At 42.4% G+C, this 18,900-nt stretch overlaps 1 protein-coding gene across 3 annotated transcripts in view; it reads right to left on the reverse strand.

The window, feature by feature from the left end:
- Nucleotides 1–15,570, reverse strand: part of fgfr1b (fibroblast growth factor receptor 1b) — a 43,870-nt gene extending 28,300 nt beyond the window's left edge. For 2 of the 3 annotated variants that reach the window (XM_023811732.2, XM_023811731.2), the window contains exons 1-2: nucleotides 14,904–15,569; nucleotides 8,994–9,168 (exon numbers count right to left, since the gene is read on the reverse strand). In XM_023811732.2, coding sequence (XP_023667500.1) covers nucleotides 8,994–9,075 — 82 coding nt within the window. In that variant the 5' untranslated portion in view covers nucleotides 9,076–9,168; nucleotides 14,904–15,569. Of the gene's footprint in view, nucleotides 1–8,993; nucleotides 9,169–14,903 lie in introns of all 3 variants that reach the window. The other variant, XM_023811730.2, reaches the window with a different exon arrangement.
- Between the last annotated feature and the right edge of the window lie 3,330 nt (nucleotides 15,571–18,900).

Below are 18,900 nucleotides of genomic sequence, written 5' to 3' on the forward strand. Positions count from 1 at the left end.
ACTACTGTGGCCTCTGTCTCAACTGTCACCTTCTGGGTTAAATAAACCCTCCCAAATGAATGAGTAAAGGGTTCATGTATGACGCGGCAAATTAGGAAATGCTAAATTTCATTATTTTTGAAGGGAAGGAATAACAATTGCTTGGTCAAAACACCTGAGCTCATCGTCCTCCAAGCCAGTAGTCAGGAAGATAATGGAATTACTTTATATCTGCGTCCATCACATGGCTATTTTCTGTCTGGATTACAGGAGGGGGGCAAAAACCTTTTGCCCACCACTTCACAACCCATATATTTTCTGAGACAAAAGAGTGGAGCATTTATTAAAAGCAACAACTAAGCAACTATCCTGAGAGCAGTGAAAAAAGGATCTTTCCCCTTAAGTCTGCACAACCTGTTTTTTCCAGGCAGAGCAGAAAAGCAGCAAAGCGATGTAGACCACATCCCTCAATACAGCCCCAAACACAGGAAAGACTCTTAGCGGAAAAAGGCTGTCAACTACGTAAGCACTGCAGAGATCATGTAGCTAATACAGCAGCTTAGTCAGCTCACCAGAGCCAGGCAAGTAAAACTACTGCCCAAGTGTGCTGTGTGGTAATGGCAATGCACCAGTGTTGTGAAAGTGTATGTATCAGGGTGGCGGGTGTTCACCCCCGCACCACACGGACAATAAAAACTGATAGAAAGCTGATTAAGCTGAACAACAAAAACTTTTTCTAATAATAAAAATGTTTGATATACTGCTGTTTTTCATCAACTATAGCAAGATCTTGGGCTTGACACAAGGCTGTCATTTGCAAGCCTTTGGTTTTATAATCTGAGCATATTGCAGAACGCAAGTTTGGATTTAAACCTTAATTCCGACTTTAACAAGTCTCAAAGAACATAACCATAATTATTCCGGTTCCAGAGATGTAGATTACAATTTGAGTATAATCAAGTCTGACTATGTTAATGTAAACCTGGTCTTGCAGAAAAATAAGCCTAAATTACTGATTCTCCATGGAAACAGACACCAATAATTGAGTAGAGTTACATGTTTTACGCAGTTGGAAGTATTAACATCCACATATGCGGACCATGAATTTCTTTAAGAAAAGGGCAGCACTGCTTTGTAGACATCATGCTTTATAGGTGGTTGAATATACCTCAGATTTCACCCGATAGTGCTGAATACGTTACAGGCTATCGGAACAGCATTGATTCAGCTGGACAGCCTCGTCACCTACTCTACCCATGTAATCTATACTCCTCACACAATAACCAACGTGTACCATTTCTTGAATTATGACTAACACTGTCCATGTAGGAATTATAAGATACACTAATGGTATATCTCCTTACTATTTTTTTTTGTCCCATGGGCAAAATTCCAAGAATTAGACAAGGTGTGTTTTCTAGATATTCTAGGTGTGAAAAGATGTCCCCACAAGGTCAACATAACAGGTATATATCACATTGTGGAGGCACTTGGTCCCCCCACATCTCTCACAACCAGGAACATTTGTAGTTCCTGGCTTCCACGTATCACATTCCCACCACACAGCAGAAACTGTGACCTTTATGTTACATATTTGTTAGTTATTGGGGGATCAATAGTGATCAAAATGGAACACAGCCTTTTATTTACATTTTAATTATACAACCTGCGACATGTTTATACTTCATTATAATTTATAATCTGGCCAGTAGATCTATCTTTTGTTTCCCACAGAATATAAAAAAAACAACATAATATTATTCCACTAATAAGCACAAGCAAGTCTCACCTACGGCACTATAGAATAAACAGGAGGATACAGCACACGGGGCTAACATGCGATTTGTCAACATCCCCTAACCCTAACCCCCCCCCCCCCCCCAGGCTGGCATATGGTCCAGTCCCATCCTCTGGAAGTGCCCATCTATTTACTGCAGCCACATGGGCATCCCCCTGGCCTGATCCTGCTGCTTGGATCCTCAGCTACGAGGCCATAGTACCGTAACTGACACTCCGTCACGATGCAGGTAATGTGCTTCATTCAGGATTCAAAATGAAACGAGCGGTACCCAAGGATTCTCCAAAGAAAAACAGAACCAAAAGAGTCCAGTCTTCATCTCAGGTCACTGGATAACATCCATGCATGCATGCATGTCTCACAGTCAAACAGCAAGGCAGGGAGCAACAGGATTCTAAAGTCTTAGACCTTCATCCTCTTACAAAGAACCCTGATCAGAGCATTAACCTCACAACATCACAGCATTGTCCACAATTGAGATCAGTAAATCTTTCCTCACCAACAGATGCCCAACAGCCACTGGACCCTATGACCCTCCCAAACACCCAGTCCATGCAAACACTTAACAGAGTAGAACACTTAACACACTCCTGACGAACCCCAGAATCCACTGGGAGGAGTGCAGAGGTTCTGCCTCCACTCTGTACAGCACTTACAGTGTACAAGCCGGCCATGACATCCAGCAACTTCAGAGGGATTCTTCGAAGTCTCAGGATGTCCCACAAGGAAGCTCAGTCGACTGAGTCAAGCACTTTACCAAAATCGACACAGGCTGCAAAGAAACCCTGCCAATATTCACGTTTGCACTCGATGAGAACCCTCAGTGCCAAGACGCAGTCAATAGCAGACTACATTGGCATAAAACCAGACCGCTCCGGTTGCTGATAGGCAGCACAGATCCTGCTGAGGATGACCCTAGCAAGGACTTCACCTGGCACTGAGAGCAGTGTTATCTCCCTGTAGTTGCCAAAATCCAGGCAATTACCATTCTCTTTCCAGATAGGGACAAGCAGTCCCATTTTCTAGTCCGCTGGGTTGATGCCAGTCTCCCAAATGGAAGCAAAGATTGTCTGCAATGCCAGGATGGCCTTACCATCAGCCTGGAGAAGTTCACCCCAGATACCACAGATTACTGTGACATTCCCTAACCCCCAGCTGCTTCACCACCTGTGCAATATCAATGATATTGGGTGGGTTACAGCTACTCAGAGGATCAGCCTCAAGAACCATGGATCCAGAGATGTCCAACATTCTAGCCAGACGATCAGATTACTTCAAAGTAGCCAGTCCAGTGGGTCACAACTTCATATGAATCATTACATCACCTGCCCTAACTGCAACTCCCCAAAGAATGGATTCAGATGTGCATGATGCTTCGATTCTTCTCTAAATAGGATGTGTGTCACTAGACCACAGATGGTGTCAATTGCTCAGAAATTCCTCTAACAAACACCTTATCTACCCTCAGAGGCCTCGCAGACGTCCTTCACAGTTCCTCGTACAGAACGGAGTTGCCATCAAGCCATGCACTGCAATTCCTCTCAATAATATCCAGGGTGCCCTGCGAGATGAAACACCTCCAACTAGAAACACCAGCAAGACCAACACAACCCTCAGCAACCTTCAGGGTTTTATTGCAGAAGGTCTCCCCAATCACATTAGCATCAGCACAAAAACTGTGTGCAAACTCATTAGAAACAGCATGATCTTGGACTCTGGTCAGGTCCAGCCTCATTCTCCTAGTAGGTAGTAGCCCACTGGACCTAAGCCGAATCTTCAGAAGAGCAACTATAAGTCTGTGGGCAGAATTCACAAACTGGGCACTTCTGTAGACCCCGCAGTTCTGTAGAAGCCTCCAGCATCTGCCCATGAGGATGAGATCGATCTCCTTCACTGCGCCACCATTACTGGAGTGCCAAGTACAACGATGCAGCTCAGGGAGCTGGACCCAGGGTCTAGCAACTCATAGATCCTGACCTTTTGCAAAGGGAACTCTATTTCACCACAGTCGCCAGACCCTTGGGACTGACATAAACCAATAACAAAATAATACATCAAATTCACTTTCCTCATCTACATTGTGGGATAGGCTTAAGTTTATTCTCAGGAGGGTAATTATATTGTATATGGCATTTCAATAAATTTTAAAAACAAAAACAAAAATCTCTCACACCAGAGCTAGACAAAGAAAGGTTAAATCCCCAATCACAGTATAATCTGATATCAGCGAACAAAACAGAACAATATTTGCTACGAGCCAATGGATATGTTTACGAGCACAGAGACAAGTCCGGGCAACTTTTAGCACAACATCTCAAATCCAAAACTGCATCTCAGCTCATACCACATATTTGTGACCTACCAGGAGAACTTTCAACTGATCCAATTAAAATTAATAATACCTTCAGAGAATATTATTACTTAATATTCCAGAATATCTCCATTTAACGGAAGGCTGATATTTTTCATGAGCAGTCCTTCTTCACTTTTCCCCTCCTCACTCATTTTTATTAAATATCTAAAAAATGCACCACAATGTGCATGAGTGAGTCCTACAGCAAGGACGAGAACGGTTATGATTGGCTTGGAGAGTGTTATACAGAGCTGAATTTTTAACAGATAGAGGAAAATCATTTAAATTGCAAAGCTTGCTAAGCTTTGTTTCCTATGACAGAGTAAAAATGTTTTTGGAAGCTTATTGATGATCTCCTTTTGGCAAATCAAATTGGGACCCCACCCCGACTTGGCATATTTTATCAACAAAATTACAGAATAAAATTGCGTGCCACCAAGCCTAATCACAGCCCAGCTGACTATCAGTCCTTGTGATGTGACAATTGCATGGCAATCTCAATATTAATATCACACATCAGCCAGCCTTAGTGTTGATGTTTATGGAACCCCCTGGAATTCAGCAATATTCAGCAGAACCCGAATCCAAGAGGAAAAGGATATCGTTTTATTTTATTTTCACAAACAGTGGATTTTCTTTAAAAGACAAGATGGAGAATTCTAACTGAATTCAGTCGGCTGTATTCATATACAAATATTTTTTCTGGAAACAGGAATCAGGGCAGGTTGGCAAGGCAGCACACCAGAGCAGACTAACAAACCAGTCCATTTACAAACATATTCCTGCAGCTCAAAGAGTTCTAATAGACATCCATGCAAAAAAGTAAAATCTGTAAGTTTCATTCAAGCTTATCTATTCTAACTATGGTCCATCTTCCACTGAACTGTGCCGTCAACCCACCTCCCAAGCTGGCAGATTGTCAGCTGATACCCTTTCTTCATGCTGAAGTGCACTTCAGACATTTTACTTTGCAGAAATGCCTAAATTCAGAATGATGTTTAGTGCAACCTGACACATGCATTAAATAGGCCTGAGACATTGACATTTTTGCTCATAGAAATGAAAAAATACACCAACATTTTCCTTTCGTGGCTCAAACTATAGATACACAGAACCCTCCTGGCAGGGCTACACTGGGATTCAACCTTGGACGTTTGCCCAGACACGCCCACTACACATACCCGCCCACTACACATACACGCCCACTACACATACACGCCCACTACACATACCCTCCCACTACACATACACGCCCACTACACATACACGCCCACTACACATACACGCCCACTACACATACACCACATACATGCCCACAATACATGTGGAAGTTTGGCTGGCAAATGCTTGAAGAAACTCTTTAGTGCTTCATTTCTCTGCTAGAAACAATGGGTTGACTGACAAGCCACTGGGATTTCTAATCTACTCCCCCCCCCCCAAAGCCCACTAACAGAGACCACCCAAATCACCCATCAATGCTCTAACTGCTCCTCCTCTCCCTGTGGGGCATGGGGATTATACGTGGGGTCGGGGGGGGGGGGGGGCATGGGACATCCCTGGGGGGGGGGGGAACTGGGAGAACATGCACAGACCACAGAGAGGGCAGGTGGGAAAGAGAGAGTAAGAAGACAGAGTGTCATCGCCTATTACTTATAAACATTAGAACATGGTGAGAGCAAATAGGGTCACAGGAAAACTAAAACAGCCAACATCAAGTATAGGAACACAAGGTTTAACTTTTTGTTTGGTGTTTTAAAACTTTTGCATTTTTAATTCTTAGGCAATACCACGTGTATATATGTCAAGACATCTGAAATGAATTCAGAAAGGCAGAGAGCCTTATTCTCCTTTGTGGGCTGCGGATGAATGTACAGCAGGGTATTTGAAAGATTTCAAAGCCTAGATTACACAAAACCTCACATCCAGATGTTAAACACAGCTCCATCAAAAAAAAAAACATTTAAATGAAATTCTGAACTTTTCTGTTACACCAACAAGCTGCTGGTGCATTCACAACCTCGCTGACGAGGCCGGGTGGGGACCGTAGCTGCTGCTTGCGGCTGGAGTCACTTCCCATTGGTGGGGGTGACCAGTTTCTTCACAGGAATCTGATAGTAGCCCGGTAGCACCCTCAAGGGACGGCCTTCTCTTTTCTCCTCGCCTTTCAAGAGCAGATAAGTCATAGCTTCCCTGACAGTTAAATTCATCCCTTGGTGACACAATACACCTTTTTCCTGACAATGGAGGGGCAGAAGGGGCACATATAGCCCTAGGGTACGGACAGGCCTGGTCCTCTCACCGCCCCAAACCTCACCCACTGATTTTAACACCAACTACAGAGCTGTATTTTATTCATTGGGCCTATAGGAATTCTGGGTCAAGCAGGACCACAAGACCAATACCTGCAACTTTGTAGAACATAGAGCAGGGTTGTTCAACTCACGGTCCTCGAGGTCCGAGCCCTGCTGGTTTTCCAGCCTTCCTTTACCTGTCAGTCAGGTGTGAAGCCTCTGACCAATCAGAATCAGTAATTATTAAACAACTACCTGGGAGAACTGAAAACACGGCCTGGATTTGGAATCGAGGTTCAGAGTTGAAGAACCCTGAGAATTAAGTGATCAGTGGTCATTGTCAACACACCACAGCACACAGTGTGCAACAACGAAATGTGACCTCTGCATTTGACCCATATGTGACTTTCGTGACATAGCAGGGGGCAGCTAATTCAGCGCCCGGGGAGCAGTGCTTGGGGACGGTACCTTGCTCAGGGTACCTCAGTGGTGACTTGCTGGTGGGGGATTCGAACCTGCAATCTTTCAATTACAAGTGCGCTACCCTAACCATCAAGCCACCACTGGATACCTATGGTGGCTGTCATCAGACTAGGAAATACCCACCAGGTACATTTTTCAGGATTCGGTTTCACGGACATTCTCTCTGCGCTCCTTGAGAGAGTGTATTTCCATTACAACCAAGGACAAAGTATCTTTAGCAAATATGCAATGTCAAAAATGCCATTCATAGTTGTATCAGTATATACTGTATATGGTGGAACATTTTACATCACTCAACGACACCCTATTGTTTTAAAAACAGGACACTACACACCCCTCAAGTGTTAAAGGCTTTTAGTAAATAGGACAATGTTCCACAGCCCAGACTGACCAAAAGCACAGCATTGTTTAGGCTTCTTGTTGTATGAATGCTACCTCTGCTAAGATCACTAAACCCCAACTCACCAATCACCTAGTCCCGCGATCACAATTCACAGAGATGAAAGTGTCCCACGAAGAAAAGAAAATGAAAACCAGCACCAGTGTTTTTATGTCGAGTGGGGGGGGAAGAGGGGTGTCTGTCAAAATTTATAGACACTATTTCAAAAAAGGTTTCTACATACATTGCTACATACATTAGAGCCACTTGAAATTTATGTTATTATAATCACTAGTGTTTCTTATCATACTCAGTTAATGAATAGAACAAATTAAAGCAATATATCTTAATTATGTACTACTGGTATTTAATGCTGGGAATAACACAGACGTGATTCTTACGTATCTTTATTTTAGTTTTAAAAAAGAATCCACCTCCAAAATTTCCAATAATCCAAAATTTTTACCTTAAATTTAGTTAAACCTCATAAACGACCTAAAAAGAAAACAAAAAAGCAGAAATCCATCAAAAAGTAGATTTCTTTTCATCCCTGAAAACAAGAGGCAACCAAGTCATCAAGAGAATCTAAAAACAGCGTGTGGAGAGTTGATACTGGGGTAAATTTTGGTGATGAAAACTACGACAAAAATTATACAGCTTGGAAGATTTTTAATGGATGAAAAGGAGAGATGAGTTTGAAGCTGATCCATTCGTAAGTAGTATCTTCAGTTAGTATTGATTGTAATTGTACACGATTGGATAATGTTGATTTAACCGTCTTCAGGCACATAAGAAATGCATCATCATGGGGACCCCCTCCTAGCTCAGAAAAATTTATCAGCAAGACTTAAAAATACTAGAATAGTGTTGCTTTTGAAAATTCCACCAGAATATCATATAATGCTATGCAATCTCTGGACTGTACGGTGGTATGAAGAATTAAATACCACCCAAGCCCAGTCTGTGCCAGTCGGCTTTATGCAGCAAAAAAATGTACCGATATAAATTATTTCATAAATTTCTCATTTGATGTGAATGAAAACGAAACTCAGTGGAAGCCATGCAGAGCAGCGATAGTGAGGAAAAACACCACAAACTTGAACCACCATGAAATAACCAGAAACAAATAGCTGCCTTTTCTTTAAATGTGTTTGAAAAGTTCACTGTCATGAATTGAACTACATGTAGAAATAAGCACAATCCAGTTGGTTTCCACTTGTTTATGTTCTGAGAGAGGACATTACGGTTTTTTAATTCAAGTTCTATGTGCATGGAGTGTTTTCTTATGCATGAAGATTTTGTATTACATTAAGTTTTGGTTTTATTTAATGATAAATAAAATGACAATTAAAGTTCATACATTTTGAATTCGCGCAATGTTAAGACAGCAGTTAAGTCAGTGTCCTTTAACACTGCAATTTCAAACCTAATGTCATGCCATAATAACAGATTTACAGGTGTTTCATTCAGAGATCTAGACACCAACCTGTGTTTGAATCTGCACATAAAGTAAAGTGAATTTTTCAAAGAAATGTGAAAATGATGAATTAGATTATGACCAACCCTTTTACTTTCACTGACTGCATGCACAGTTGATTTAGTTTAAATGTAGATTTAGTTTAAATGTAAATTTAGTCCAGAAATATTGTAATTTTCATAAACTAAAGCTAGACAGTGAAATGGAATGGGCGGGGGGGGGGGGGGGGTTACCGTGGTCGGTGAGGCCTGGTCTGGCCTGGGACATGTGAGCCATCACAGCCCACAGGTACAGCAAACTCCACGGCACTGACATCCTGCAGGGGGCGCTACTGCTGCGGGGGGGGAGTCTGATGCCCAGACAGGCAGCACATCAGCACTGAGCCATCCAACTCCTCCACCTCACTTACTGGGGGGCGGAAGAGAAAAAGAATAGATGTATCAAGCTGTCAAATTTCAGGATACAGCGGCATTCAGGTTCATCAATAGCCATGTCTCCCCCCCCACCCACCCACCGCAGTCCACTGTCAAATACAGCACAACCAATCAACAGCCCCCATGTATACACAAAATAAGTGGTCATAAAGGCTCATCTCTTAGGCCATATGGTCATAAAGCCCACTTGGGCGTGCCCCCCACCCCCCTAAGGTGAAACAAACTAGGTGTTTTCTTTTGTTCACAAAAACCTACAGCTGTCCCCATCTGGAGCAGTGGATCAAAACACATCAATGGATTCACCAGCAAAATCAGTCCTAAATGATGAAACACACCAATTGCTCTGTCAGGAGCAATGCATGGTCACCACAGAGCCAGTCACGCCGGCAAGAGGAAACGCCGACTGCCTGCCTTATAGCAGCTGCCCTCTAGTCCACCAAGCAAGGAGAAAATGAGAGGCAGATAATTCAGGTCCAGAATGGAAAAATCCAGACCAAGATTTTGTTTCAACCAGCCAGTTGAGTATAAAGAGTCACAGAATACTCAACTGGTTGAAACAAAATCCAGGTCTGGATTTCTACTTTCTGGACCAGAATTATCCACCCTCGACAAACAAGCTGCCTTAATGATGCCCAATTAATGCAATTATGCCATAAAAGGATGGGCTGTGCCTGAGCCCTGCGCCGGGTGATTCTTGTTAGTCTGCTGCCAGCAGGTCACTTAGGAATTAAGATATTTTATCTGCTGTTTTTTCAGCAAAGGGGGGTTAATGTTGAAGCGAGCTGTCAGACAGACAGGTGAGGTGCTGTTTTTGTGCCCCAGCAGCTCAGCACAGACAGATCATCTTTTATCATACATGCAATGAGCTTTTGTCGTCGATATTCTTCATTTTGCTTTTATAAGAGGCAGTTCCATGGAACATTGCCTTCTTGAATGAAATGTCAGATCCTTTCTCACGTCCCATTTTGTCCCATCACCTACCATCACTCCCCCTGTTTGATTTAGCAGCAGATAGTAAGTCCAGCCTGTCCAAACTCCGAGAGCCAGTTCTTGTAAATTTCTATACATATTTGATTCCCGCCAACAGCAGTCTGCGCCGGGAGTCTGTGCATCAGTGATCCACATGCTCAGAATCACAAAACGAAGCAGCCTCATTATGTTATGAAGAATGGGGAGACTTCGCAAAAATGGGGGGGGGGGGGGGACTCGATCCTGACAGTCATAAAAGTGTGGATGTGGAAAATCTGGATTTTATTAGGAGAAACGGTAAATCAGAGGGACAGCGGGAGACGGGGTGGAAAATGAGAAAAGCCAAGGAGAATGGAGACTGTTGGCAGGTATACACAGGATGTAGGGGGCAGCTTAACTACAGTGTGGTGTCATTACAAAAACAATGTCAGGAACACTCTGAAATGCAAACAAGATCATTAAAACTACTTTTATTTACTTATTTACTATTTACTTATTTATTTATTTATAATTCACTTCATCATTACATTCACTTGTCCTGTTGTCTAGCCTTCTTGTTGTCTGTGTTCTCTGTCTGCAGGAGCACATGCAAGCAAGCATTTCATTGTACATGGTACTCATACTTGTATACATGACAATAAAAGAATTGAATTTAATTGCTTCAATTTTGGCACAATCCATATCAAAATTTGACCACTTACAGTTTGTCACCAATAAAATGTGTCTAGAATGTTTGAAAAATATCTGCAAAATAATTTTTGAGTTACTGTGTTCACAAGACCAAGTATCTTGTACAGCTGTTGTTTTCTTTGCTGCCACACAGAACTGCTGCTTCATTTTGGGACAATTTGTCTGAAAGTTAAACCAGCTTTAGATCTTCATCCATATAATGTTCTGGTGAAGCAGCAATAAGATCAAAAGCTTTTTGACTTATCACATTCACAAGGTGATATGTTGTCTGCTTTCTCCTTCCCATTGCTGGCACTAAGCAGAATTACTTCAATTTTGGGACCTGACAACCCTGTAAAGGGAATACAATTAACGTACATCCTTAGCTTTCTCAATAAGGCCACTAAAACTCTACACAATCAATGGCATCCTCTTACAACCAAATGAGACATTACTGTCCTAAGCACCTGAGGACACAGAGGGTCGGAACTAACCAACAGCCTTCCCACTAACAGAGACAAACACCTACAAGTCTAAATCTGTGCTTCCTCTGAAATGTAAAATGATGAAACAGACATACATATAGGAGTAGGCCTATTTTTTCCACGGTCATACAACTATACCCATTAAATAACTTAACAGCATGCAACACAACCTCACAGCAGGCGAGTCATTATGGTTCCAACATAGTTGGTTGACACAGGCACATCATGTGAAGGTATCGATTTTAAAGGCAGGCCCAGGAAATTAATATAGGAGTGTAACGGTATATTAGGAGGGTAACATAATATGCATTTGTACTGAAAAGTTTCAGTACGGGTCTTTTGGTTCAGTACGCATATGTACCGAACGAATGCAGCAAATGCGGAACCTTTGTGTGTTTGTGTGTTTCCCGGGGGACATTCAGAAAGGGATGGACGAAGCCGTGTCACTAATACTCACTATGTATACGCGTACGTCCTAATGTGAAGCTGGAAGCTGTTAATGGGAATACAAGTACAGCACAGGTATTTTTTAATATGCTGCACCATAATGAATGTTTATTTTGTTATGCTATATACACATACACATACATACACACACACACACACACACTAAAATTATGTATATCACTACTAATTACAGTAATTAGGGGAGTGGTCTGGGGTTGGGGGCTGGGGATATATATATCTCCTTCCTCCCCCAACCCCAGGGAGATAAGGCCACTCCCCTAATTACTGTACAGCACCAGTAATGCATAGCAATCCTCAACCCCATGCTTGTCCTTCAAGGCACAGAGACCAGCTTGAGCTCCATTCCCAATGTTCTCAGCCCAGAAGCAGAGACTCCACCAGAGCAGGGACACAGGCTGTTTACTACCCAGGTCGTGGCTTGAGCAAGTTCATTCATATAAAACTTCACCAGAGGCCATTTTGGATTTATGTAATTGGACAAAACATCAAATACCAGAGCCATGTTGCAGGATTTTAACTCACAATCGTATAGTTCAAAGCAAGTATATATCTGCAATGTCTCATGTGGAAAACTGACTTTGCTAAAGAGTCTTACTCAAAAAGAGAGATTATGTTAATAACACAGACTGCAAAACTCTGAGTTGTTAGGAAGGAAATTGCAGTTGTATCCTACAGTAAAGTAGTTAAAATCCACCACAAGCACAGACGTAATGACAGCTAAGTATTTTAACCTGACATTTTTTGACCATATTTTTTCTAGGAAAACGTTGGGACTGTCTGTGTCTGGTCATCATTATCAAGTATTTCAGCCATGATTAATGGATAGTACCCATGACAAATTTTGGAAATTGGTATTGGTATTTTTAAGAAAAGTCACTGGAGACGCCTATAAAGAACACCAACGAATCAGCCAGCCCTACCTGAAATGTCTTTGTTATGGCATTTTTACAGAGGTTCAAATCTCAGGAGGACCATTACTGATGTAGCTACTATGTGGGGATTAATCACTCTAAATAATGATGGGGTACATGAACTGCTGCAATGCACCAGAACTACAGTGTAGGTACAAAGCATTCTCCACACATGCCAACTAAACCAGCCAAGGGTGACTTTGGAGGACCCCCTTTCTGCTGTCCCCCCCTCCCCAAAAGGAAGACGAGAAGCCAACACAGCACCCAGCTCTGCAGGAAACCTCAGCAAAGATTTGCAAAAGAAAAGGCTGGATAAAGAGGCTGAAACCACTCACCCCTGCAAAAAGGGAAGATGACCTATTCCAAAAACTAACAGAGAAACAGACAAATTAAATGTTTCTCCAACATTCTGATTTTTATCTTTCTCTTTAGGAGACAGACATTGCAGTGAGAAGCAGGAGGTACAAATGTTGCAGTTTGTTAGGATCCATGACCTTGGTTTTTCCACCATAAAATGCTGTTACACATTTCATCCTAGCTGTGGTCTTCCTACCTCTGTCACCGCAAATTGGACAATCCTGATTTGTGAATTCATGTCTCACTCTGCGATTAAATTAGCTCAGAAGACCGGACAAACCAACAACTAAATCGAAAACATATGCCCACAGAGTTGTGGCCAATCCATTTCTTTATTACAGCTTGGCCATTCTTAAAGTAAAATTCTTCCATAACCTAGTTTATTTGTCCTTTTTAACACTACGACTTCATAACAAAACCTGGTTGTCGTGCTAAAAAAATGTAATATACTCTTTCCAGAAGTCTGATTGTGTTATAAGATATCTTGCTTTGAGACAGAGGCATTTTAACGCTGGGGTAACCGAATACCGTAAAAATCTGGGATCTTCTCTGTGTTGTACACGTAGACGCGTCGTGAGGAAAACCTAAAGAACACCCCTCCCCCCCCCAAAAAAAAACACCAATGTTTAGATTACACACATTGCAAGGCAGGTATGCACCTTGACATGACTTGGGTGTTTGTTGGACTTGTGCATGAACTTTAAGCTGCAAATTTGTCATATGAAATACTGTCCTTGTTTTATTGCTGTAAAACATCCTTCTGAGTCGCATAATGAATCCCATTTCCGGTTGCACATAGTTCACTGACAGGTCAGTAATCTGTAGTGGTGCGGCGGAAGCACATTAAAACAGGGAGTTGCAGTCATGGACATTACCCTTGCTCTTAAATTTTATATTCATTTTTTAACGGAGCCCCCAAACTAGGATACAGGTACATGCAACTTTTTTTTTTAGTTACACAAAGATATTCCCATGACTTTTACCAGTTAGGCAGGTTCGGTGAATTTTTAGTGCTCAAATGTCCATTCAGAATATGAACCAACAAAACTTGACCATGCTTAAATAAATGTAATCAAATATCTTATTCAGCCCAACAGCGTCAGTTTTCCACCTGTTGCAAATGGTGGCGGACTTTCAAGTAACATATTCCTATTACAGCCTTCAAGAGACCACCATCTCAAATCAAGCATGAAAATTACTATAGGAATATAAGCCAGGGGGTGTAATTAACCATGGTCACATGACACATCGTAATTTACATTTATTTTCAGCAAAATATCGCTTTAGTGACGTATGTGATGCCGTGGTGGAATCTTTATATTATAGATCGCAACAAAAGAGTCTCATCTGACTGTCATGCCGCACCACCCATGCTGAACTGGGGGAGCAGAATAACTACAGTGGGAGTCCAATGTTTAGTGTGTGGTCTGAGGACAGTTCAAGGAGCATTTTTTTTAAAAATAGTACCTTAAGTTGTGTTTTGTCCCCCAAACCAGTTGCCGAGAATTGAATCCAGAAGAAAACGCAGACCATGTGAGATGCACTGAGGTCTCATCTAAGAGGGAGTCGTAATTGTAGTTTATGTCTCATCCCCACGCCTTTTAAATGAACATTTCTCGTGATTTATCACTATACAAAGCAAGACATATCGTACGGTGTCAGATGCTGTCATAATCCGTCTGGAAACTCAATAATTTACATATTTAGTTTTTTTTTCGCACCGCTATCTACGAATTGATTTTTGTCTGGGTAAATTATCTTGTAGGAAAAGTGAAGTTAAAATACACATTCGTAACATAGAGATACTTTATTAGGGTAAAAAAAAAATCAAAATATGTTTCAATACTCACCTTTCAACAATGAACACTGAAGCTGTAGAACTTTAAAAAAATGGGGGGAAACTGTATTCGGGATGAGACTTGTTATTGCGGCGTAATATATCCTGATTCAGAAGCAGGCGTAAGATGATCGGGATGTTTCTAGATGATCGCAATGTGTCCTTCGACCGCTGCCGCAGATCGGCTGGTCAGACCCACTTAAAATGGGCTTGAAATCACGACTTGCAACAAGACATCCGATACTGACTTACACTGACGAAATGCAGCCATCGCCTCCCGATCACAAGCCAAGCAGTTTTTGTGGAACAGACGCAAAAGCCTATGGCAGACGGAAAAGTTTATACTTTTTAATAAAACATAGGGGAAACCCGACCCTGGTGTGCATTATGTAAGCAGAGGCTCGGTCCCTTTGAAAAGTAACTTTGCTCCCAGTCCATGCTGTGATCCTGTCTGTCTTAGCGGACGAGCATGTGGGTCCAATCCAATGTAATAAGCGGGCACCATTAAAGTTAAATAATTCGCCGTTTGCGAAATAATGCCGCCCCGGCACGTACGATGCGAGCCGCCGTCGGGTTTGCGCTCCCCTTAGTCCGCCGAGACTTCCCGACTCCCAAAGTTCCTCAAACTACAAACGGCTTAAGACAGAATCTTTCCCCCTGATGATGCGTAGCCGAATCAACCTGCCTACACGCACCCCCCAGGAACTTGGCATTGTGGGATATGTAGTTTAAAAAAAAAAAAAAAGGTCCGCGTAGAAAACAGTCAATTGTATGGTACTGAAAGGTGCCCAACAGTTCATAAAATTCAAAAGAATATAAACCTGTATTTCGTGAGGTGGCTTCAAGGAGATTTTTACAAAAAAGTGTTTTTTTTCTCTTTCCAAAAACTGTAAATAGCAATATCTGTATGAAATGTGTGTTGTTTTCTCTGCTGTGAACAAATAGGGCCTGTCTCTGTGCGAGACTTCACCCAGCTGGGGAAAATGCCCTTCATCCACTGGCAGGAAGCCACAGTGGTCCATTCATTTCAGGTAAAAAAAAAAAGGTCATTGCATGTATTTATGTGTAATAAGTGTGTTTTTTTTTGTGATGGGGGCTGTTACAAGGAATGTTCTCACACCTACTAGTGCCCAAGCAATGGGGTGCCTTTGCACAGTGGGGTGTATATAAAATCTGTATAATATCCCAAACATGTGTCGACCTGAGGTTGTCCTAGCCCCGCCCCTTCCTATCTCATACTTCTGCCTGCCAAACTCACAAACTAAATTCAGGGAGCCCACTCTAACAAGGTTAACTGTCCAAGACGGTGATATCGTTGATGCGACGTGCAAATGAGCGATAGAAAACTGATCGTGCAAATGTCACAACCAAATTTTTTTTCGTGTGGGTGCCCCAGGCAAGATACCACCCTGGATGACTGCCCTTGTCACCCATACCTAATTTTGCCAGCGGGGAAGGAGTTTTTGCCATGATGTCCCTGTGACAGTGGCACAAGTGAGAGAGGTGAAGCACTTTATAAAGGACACAAGAGCAGAGCACAGTGATGCTTACCTGGTAGACCAAGCCAAGCCAAGAACATGCAAGTCATAAAGAATACAGAGAGAAGAGCAGAAGAAAATGGAACACTGGATTGGTGTGTGATTACTGATTGTGATTCATCAGTGGTGGAAGGGGAGACGCCACATGGGAAAAGGAAAAAACTCTGTCGACAACGGTCTCCAACCCTGAATGGGACGGTCAGTAGCATGTCTGAGTACGCAATAAATTACCACAATTCTTATTATCCCAAGATCTGCCCCTCCCTCTCAACAGGTGGTGTATGGGGGCGGGGGTCCCACTGTCCAGGGGCTCAAGATTGCTCTAGGCCTCTGTGGACTGGACTGAGTTTACCTTTTAACTGGATAAGGTTCATAGGGCTTGCTCATTACTGTAGGGAGTGGGGTCACAGGTCAAATCACAAGTGCAATCCAAAAATACAGCCGCCATGATAATAGGGCATTGGTTTTCTTTACAGACTATTCAGAAGCAAGATGTGGCAGGTGGTGAAACCTGTCTGTTATCTGAGCTGCTTAGTAGAACAATAATGAAGCTGTGAGCAATCCAGACGGGTAATTCACCCGCATGGAATCAGTGCATTTCCAGAGGTCCTGGCAGGAAGCCATCTGTGGAACTTGTGTAAAAAGTCCCACAAAAACAAGCGGTCCATTACAGGACACACTCTCGCATAGAGTCACACGCTGCTCGACAGTTTACAGACACCTTCCATTGACCACAATCTCCTCATTCATGCATATCCAGCCACTTTTTTTAACACCACTTTGACATGATTGCAATATTTAAAAAAATATAAACACTGTCACTTTGTCCATGCTCACTTCAAGGGGAGTTGTTAAATTGAAGACACAAATGCTAAAATATCATGCAGGCTTTAGGTCCTGCAACCTGTCCTGTTACACTGTGGGATCAGGCAGAGCCACATGCTTAAGTTTCTCTCTTAAGGTAAGTTTAGCTTATCAAAACTGAAGAATATTCCAAAATGGCAATGGAGAAAACATCATCTGATCATGGGTGTTGTGATCCTACAGTGTATACCCACGTAAGAAACTCGACCTCAGTGGAAACCCCCCTCCCTCCCCTGAACACAGATACAAACGTGGGAGCACAAATTCAAGGAGCTCACAGGTTTGTAACAATAGCATTATGGCTCACTTGTATGGCATGCTCAATCTAATGTTACATTCCTATGCTAGAGCAACCAAAGGTTTTGGGCAAGTCGCATCACGTGCTGAAGGTGGGTTTCTGCAGGATACACATATTGGGGAGGGGGGTCCAGAAGGCATGGATGCCATTTCTTAAGTGAAACAGCTGGTGAATCTCAATATCAAGAACACAAAGACCATACTTGTGGTCTTGGCAAGACCGATCTTGCAAACTTGCCATCTATGAATGAACTTGGGGTGTAATGAATCATGCAATTGGTCTTGTTCCGGATGCAACTGATGTGCCCTTGATATTTGGGGCGGAGCAAGGCCAACATCTGGGGATTTTTACTGTCCTCTGTACTTCCGTTCTTAGTATTGGAACTGGTCTTTGGCAATGGAAGATGACGTAAAATGGGACACGAGAACACAAGTACGGTCAAGTACACATATTGAGATTCACCCAGCATCATGATCTTTGCACAGGAAAATCTTCTGATTGGATAGTTCTGAAGGCCAGGATTGCTGGATTAGCTGGTTCAAAATATCTTGACTATGTGAATGGATAGTTCAAGGGGTCTCAACTTCATACAGTAGCTTAATGTTTGTCTTTCCTTACCTCGCTTCCCCCTCTGTCCACAGGAGCTTTCACATTAATGCTTACTGAGTACCTTACCCATACATCCCAGGCTGCTTCAGTGCAGGGAGTCGCTTTGGTTGGCTTTCTGGACAGGACACACTGCCTATATTTTTGTCTCGTCACCACAATCGGAAATGTCATACCCTTGAGCCAGAGAAAGTTGAGCTCGACAGTTCAGAAATATGGTGTTGGTTTGGCTAGAACAAGCACTGCTCCTTGGAGAAGAGCACCAACTATCCCACTCAACCCATAATGCCGGAAGTAACACAATTCTGCCAGTATAAGCAGGGAAACTGGGACAGACTGAGGCAGCCTGTGGTCAGAAACTCGATGGATGTTCAAAAGGTACCTAGTAGTATTTGTTGATTAATAAAACATAGGTGTATAATTAACTAAGGCAGTAAAGCAGGAATGAGAATTTGGCTAGAAATGCACAGATGTGGACAAATTTGTTGGTACCCTTACAGCTCATTGAAACAACATTTAATTTCTCCTGAAAAATGATTCAGTTAAAAGCAATTCTCTAATGTATACCTGCATGCCTTTAGTATGTGATAGAGTAAACCAATAAAATTGTGAAAAGAAATCATTTGTTGTTTATTTTACAAAGATATGCTAAAATAGTGTGGACAGATTTGTTGGTGCCCCTAAAGAGACTATTTATCCGTGCA

Source organism: Paramormyrops kingsleyae, chromosome 7, assembly GCF_048594095.1.
Source record: "Paramormyrops kingsleyae isolate MSU_618 chromosome 7, PKINGS_0.4, whole genome shotgun sequence".
NCBI lineage: Eukaryota > Metazoa > Chordata > Actinopteri > Osteoglossiformes > Mormyridae > Paramormyrops > Paramormyrops kingsleyae.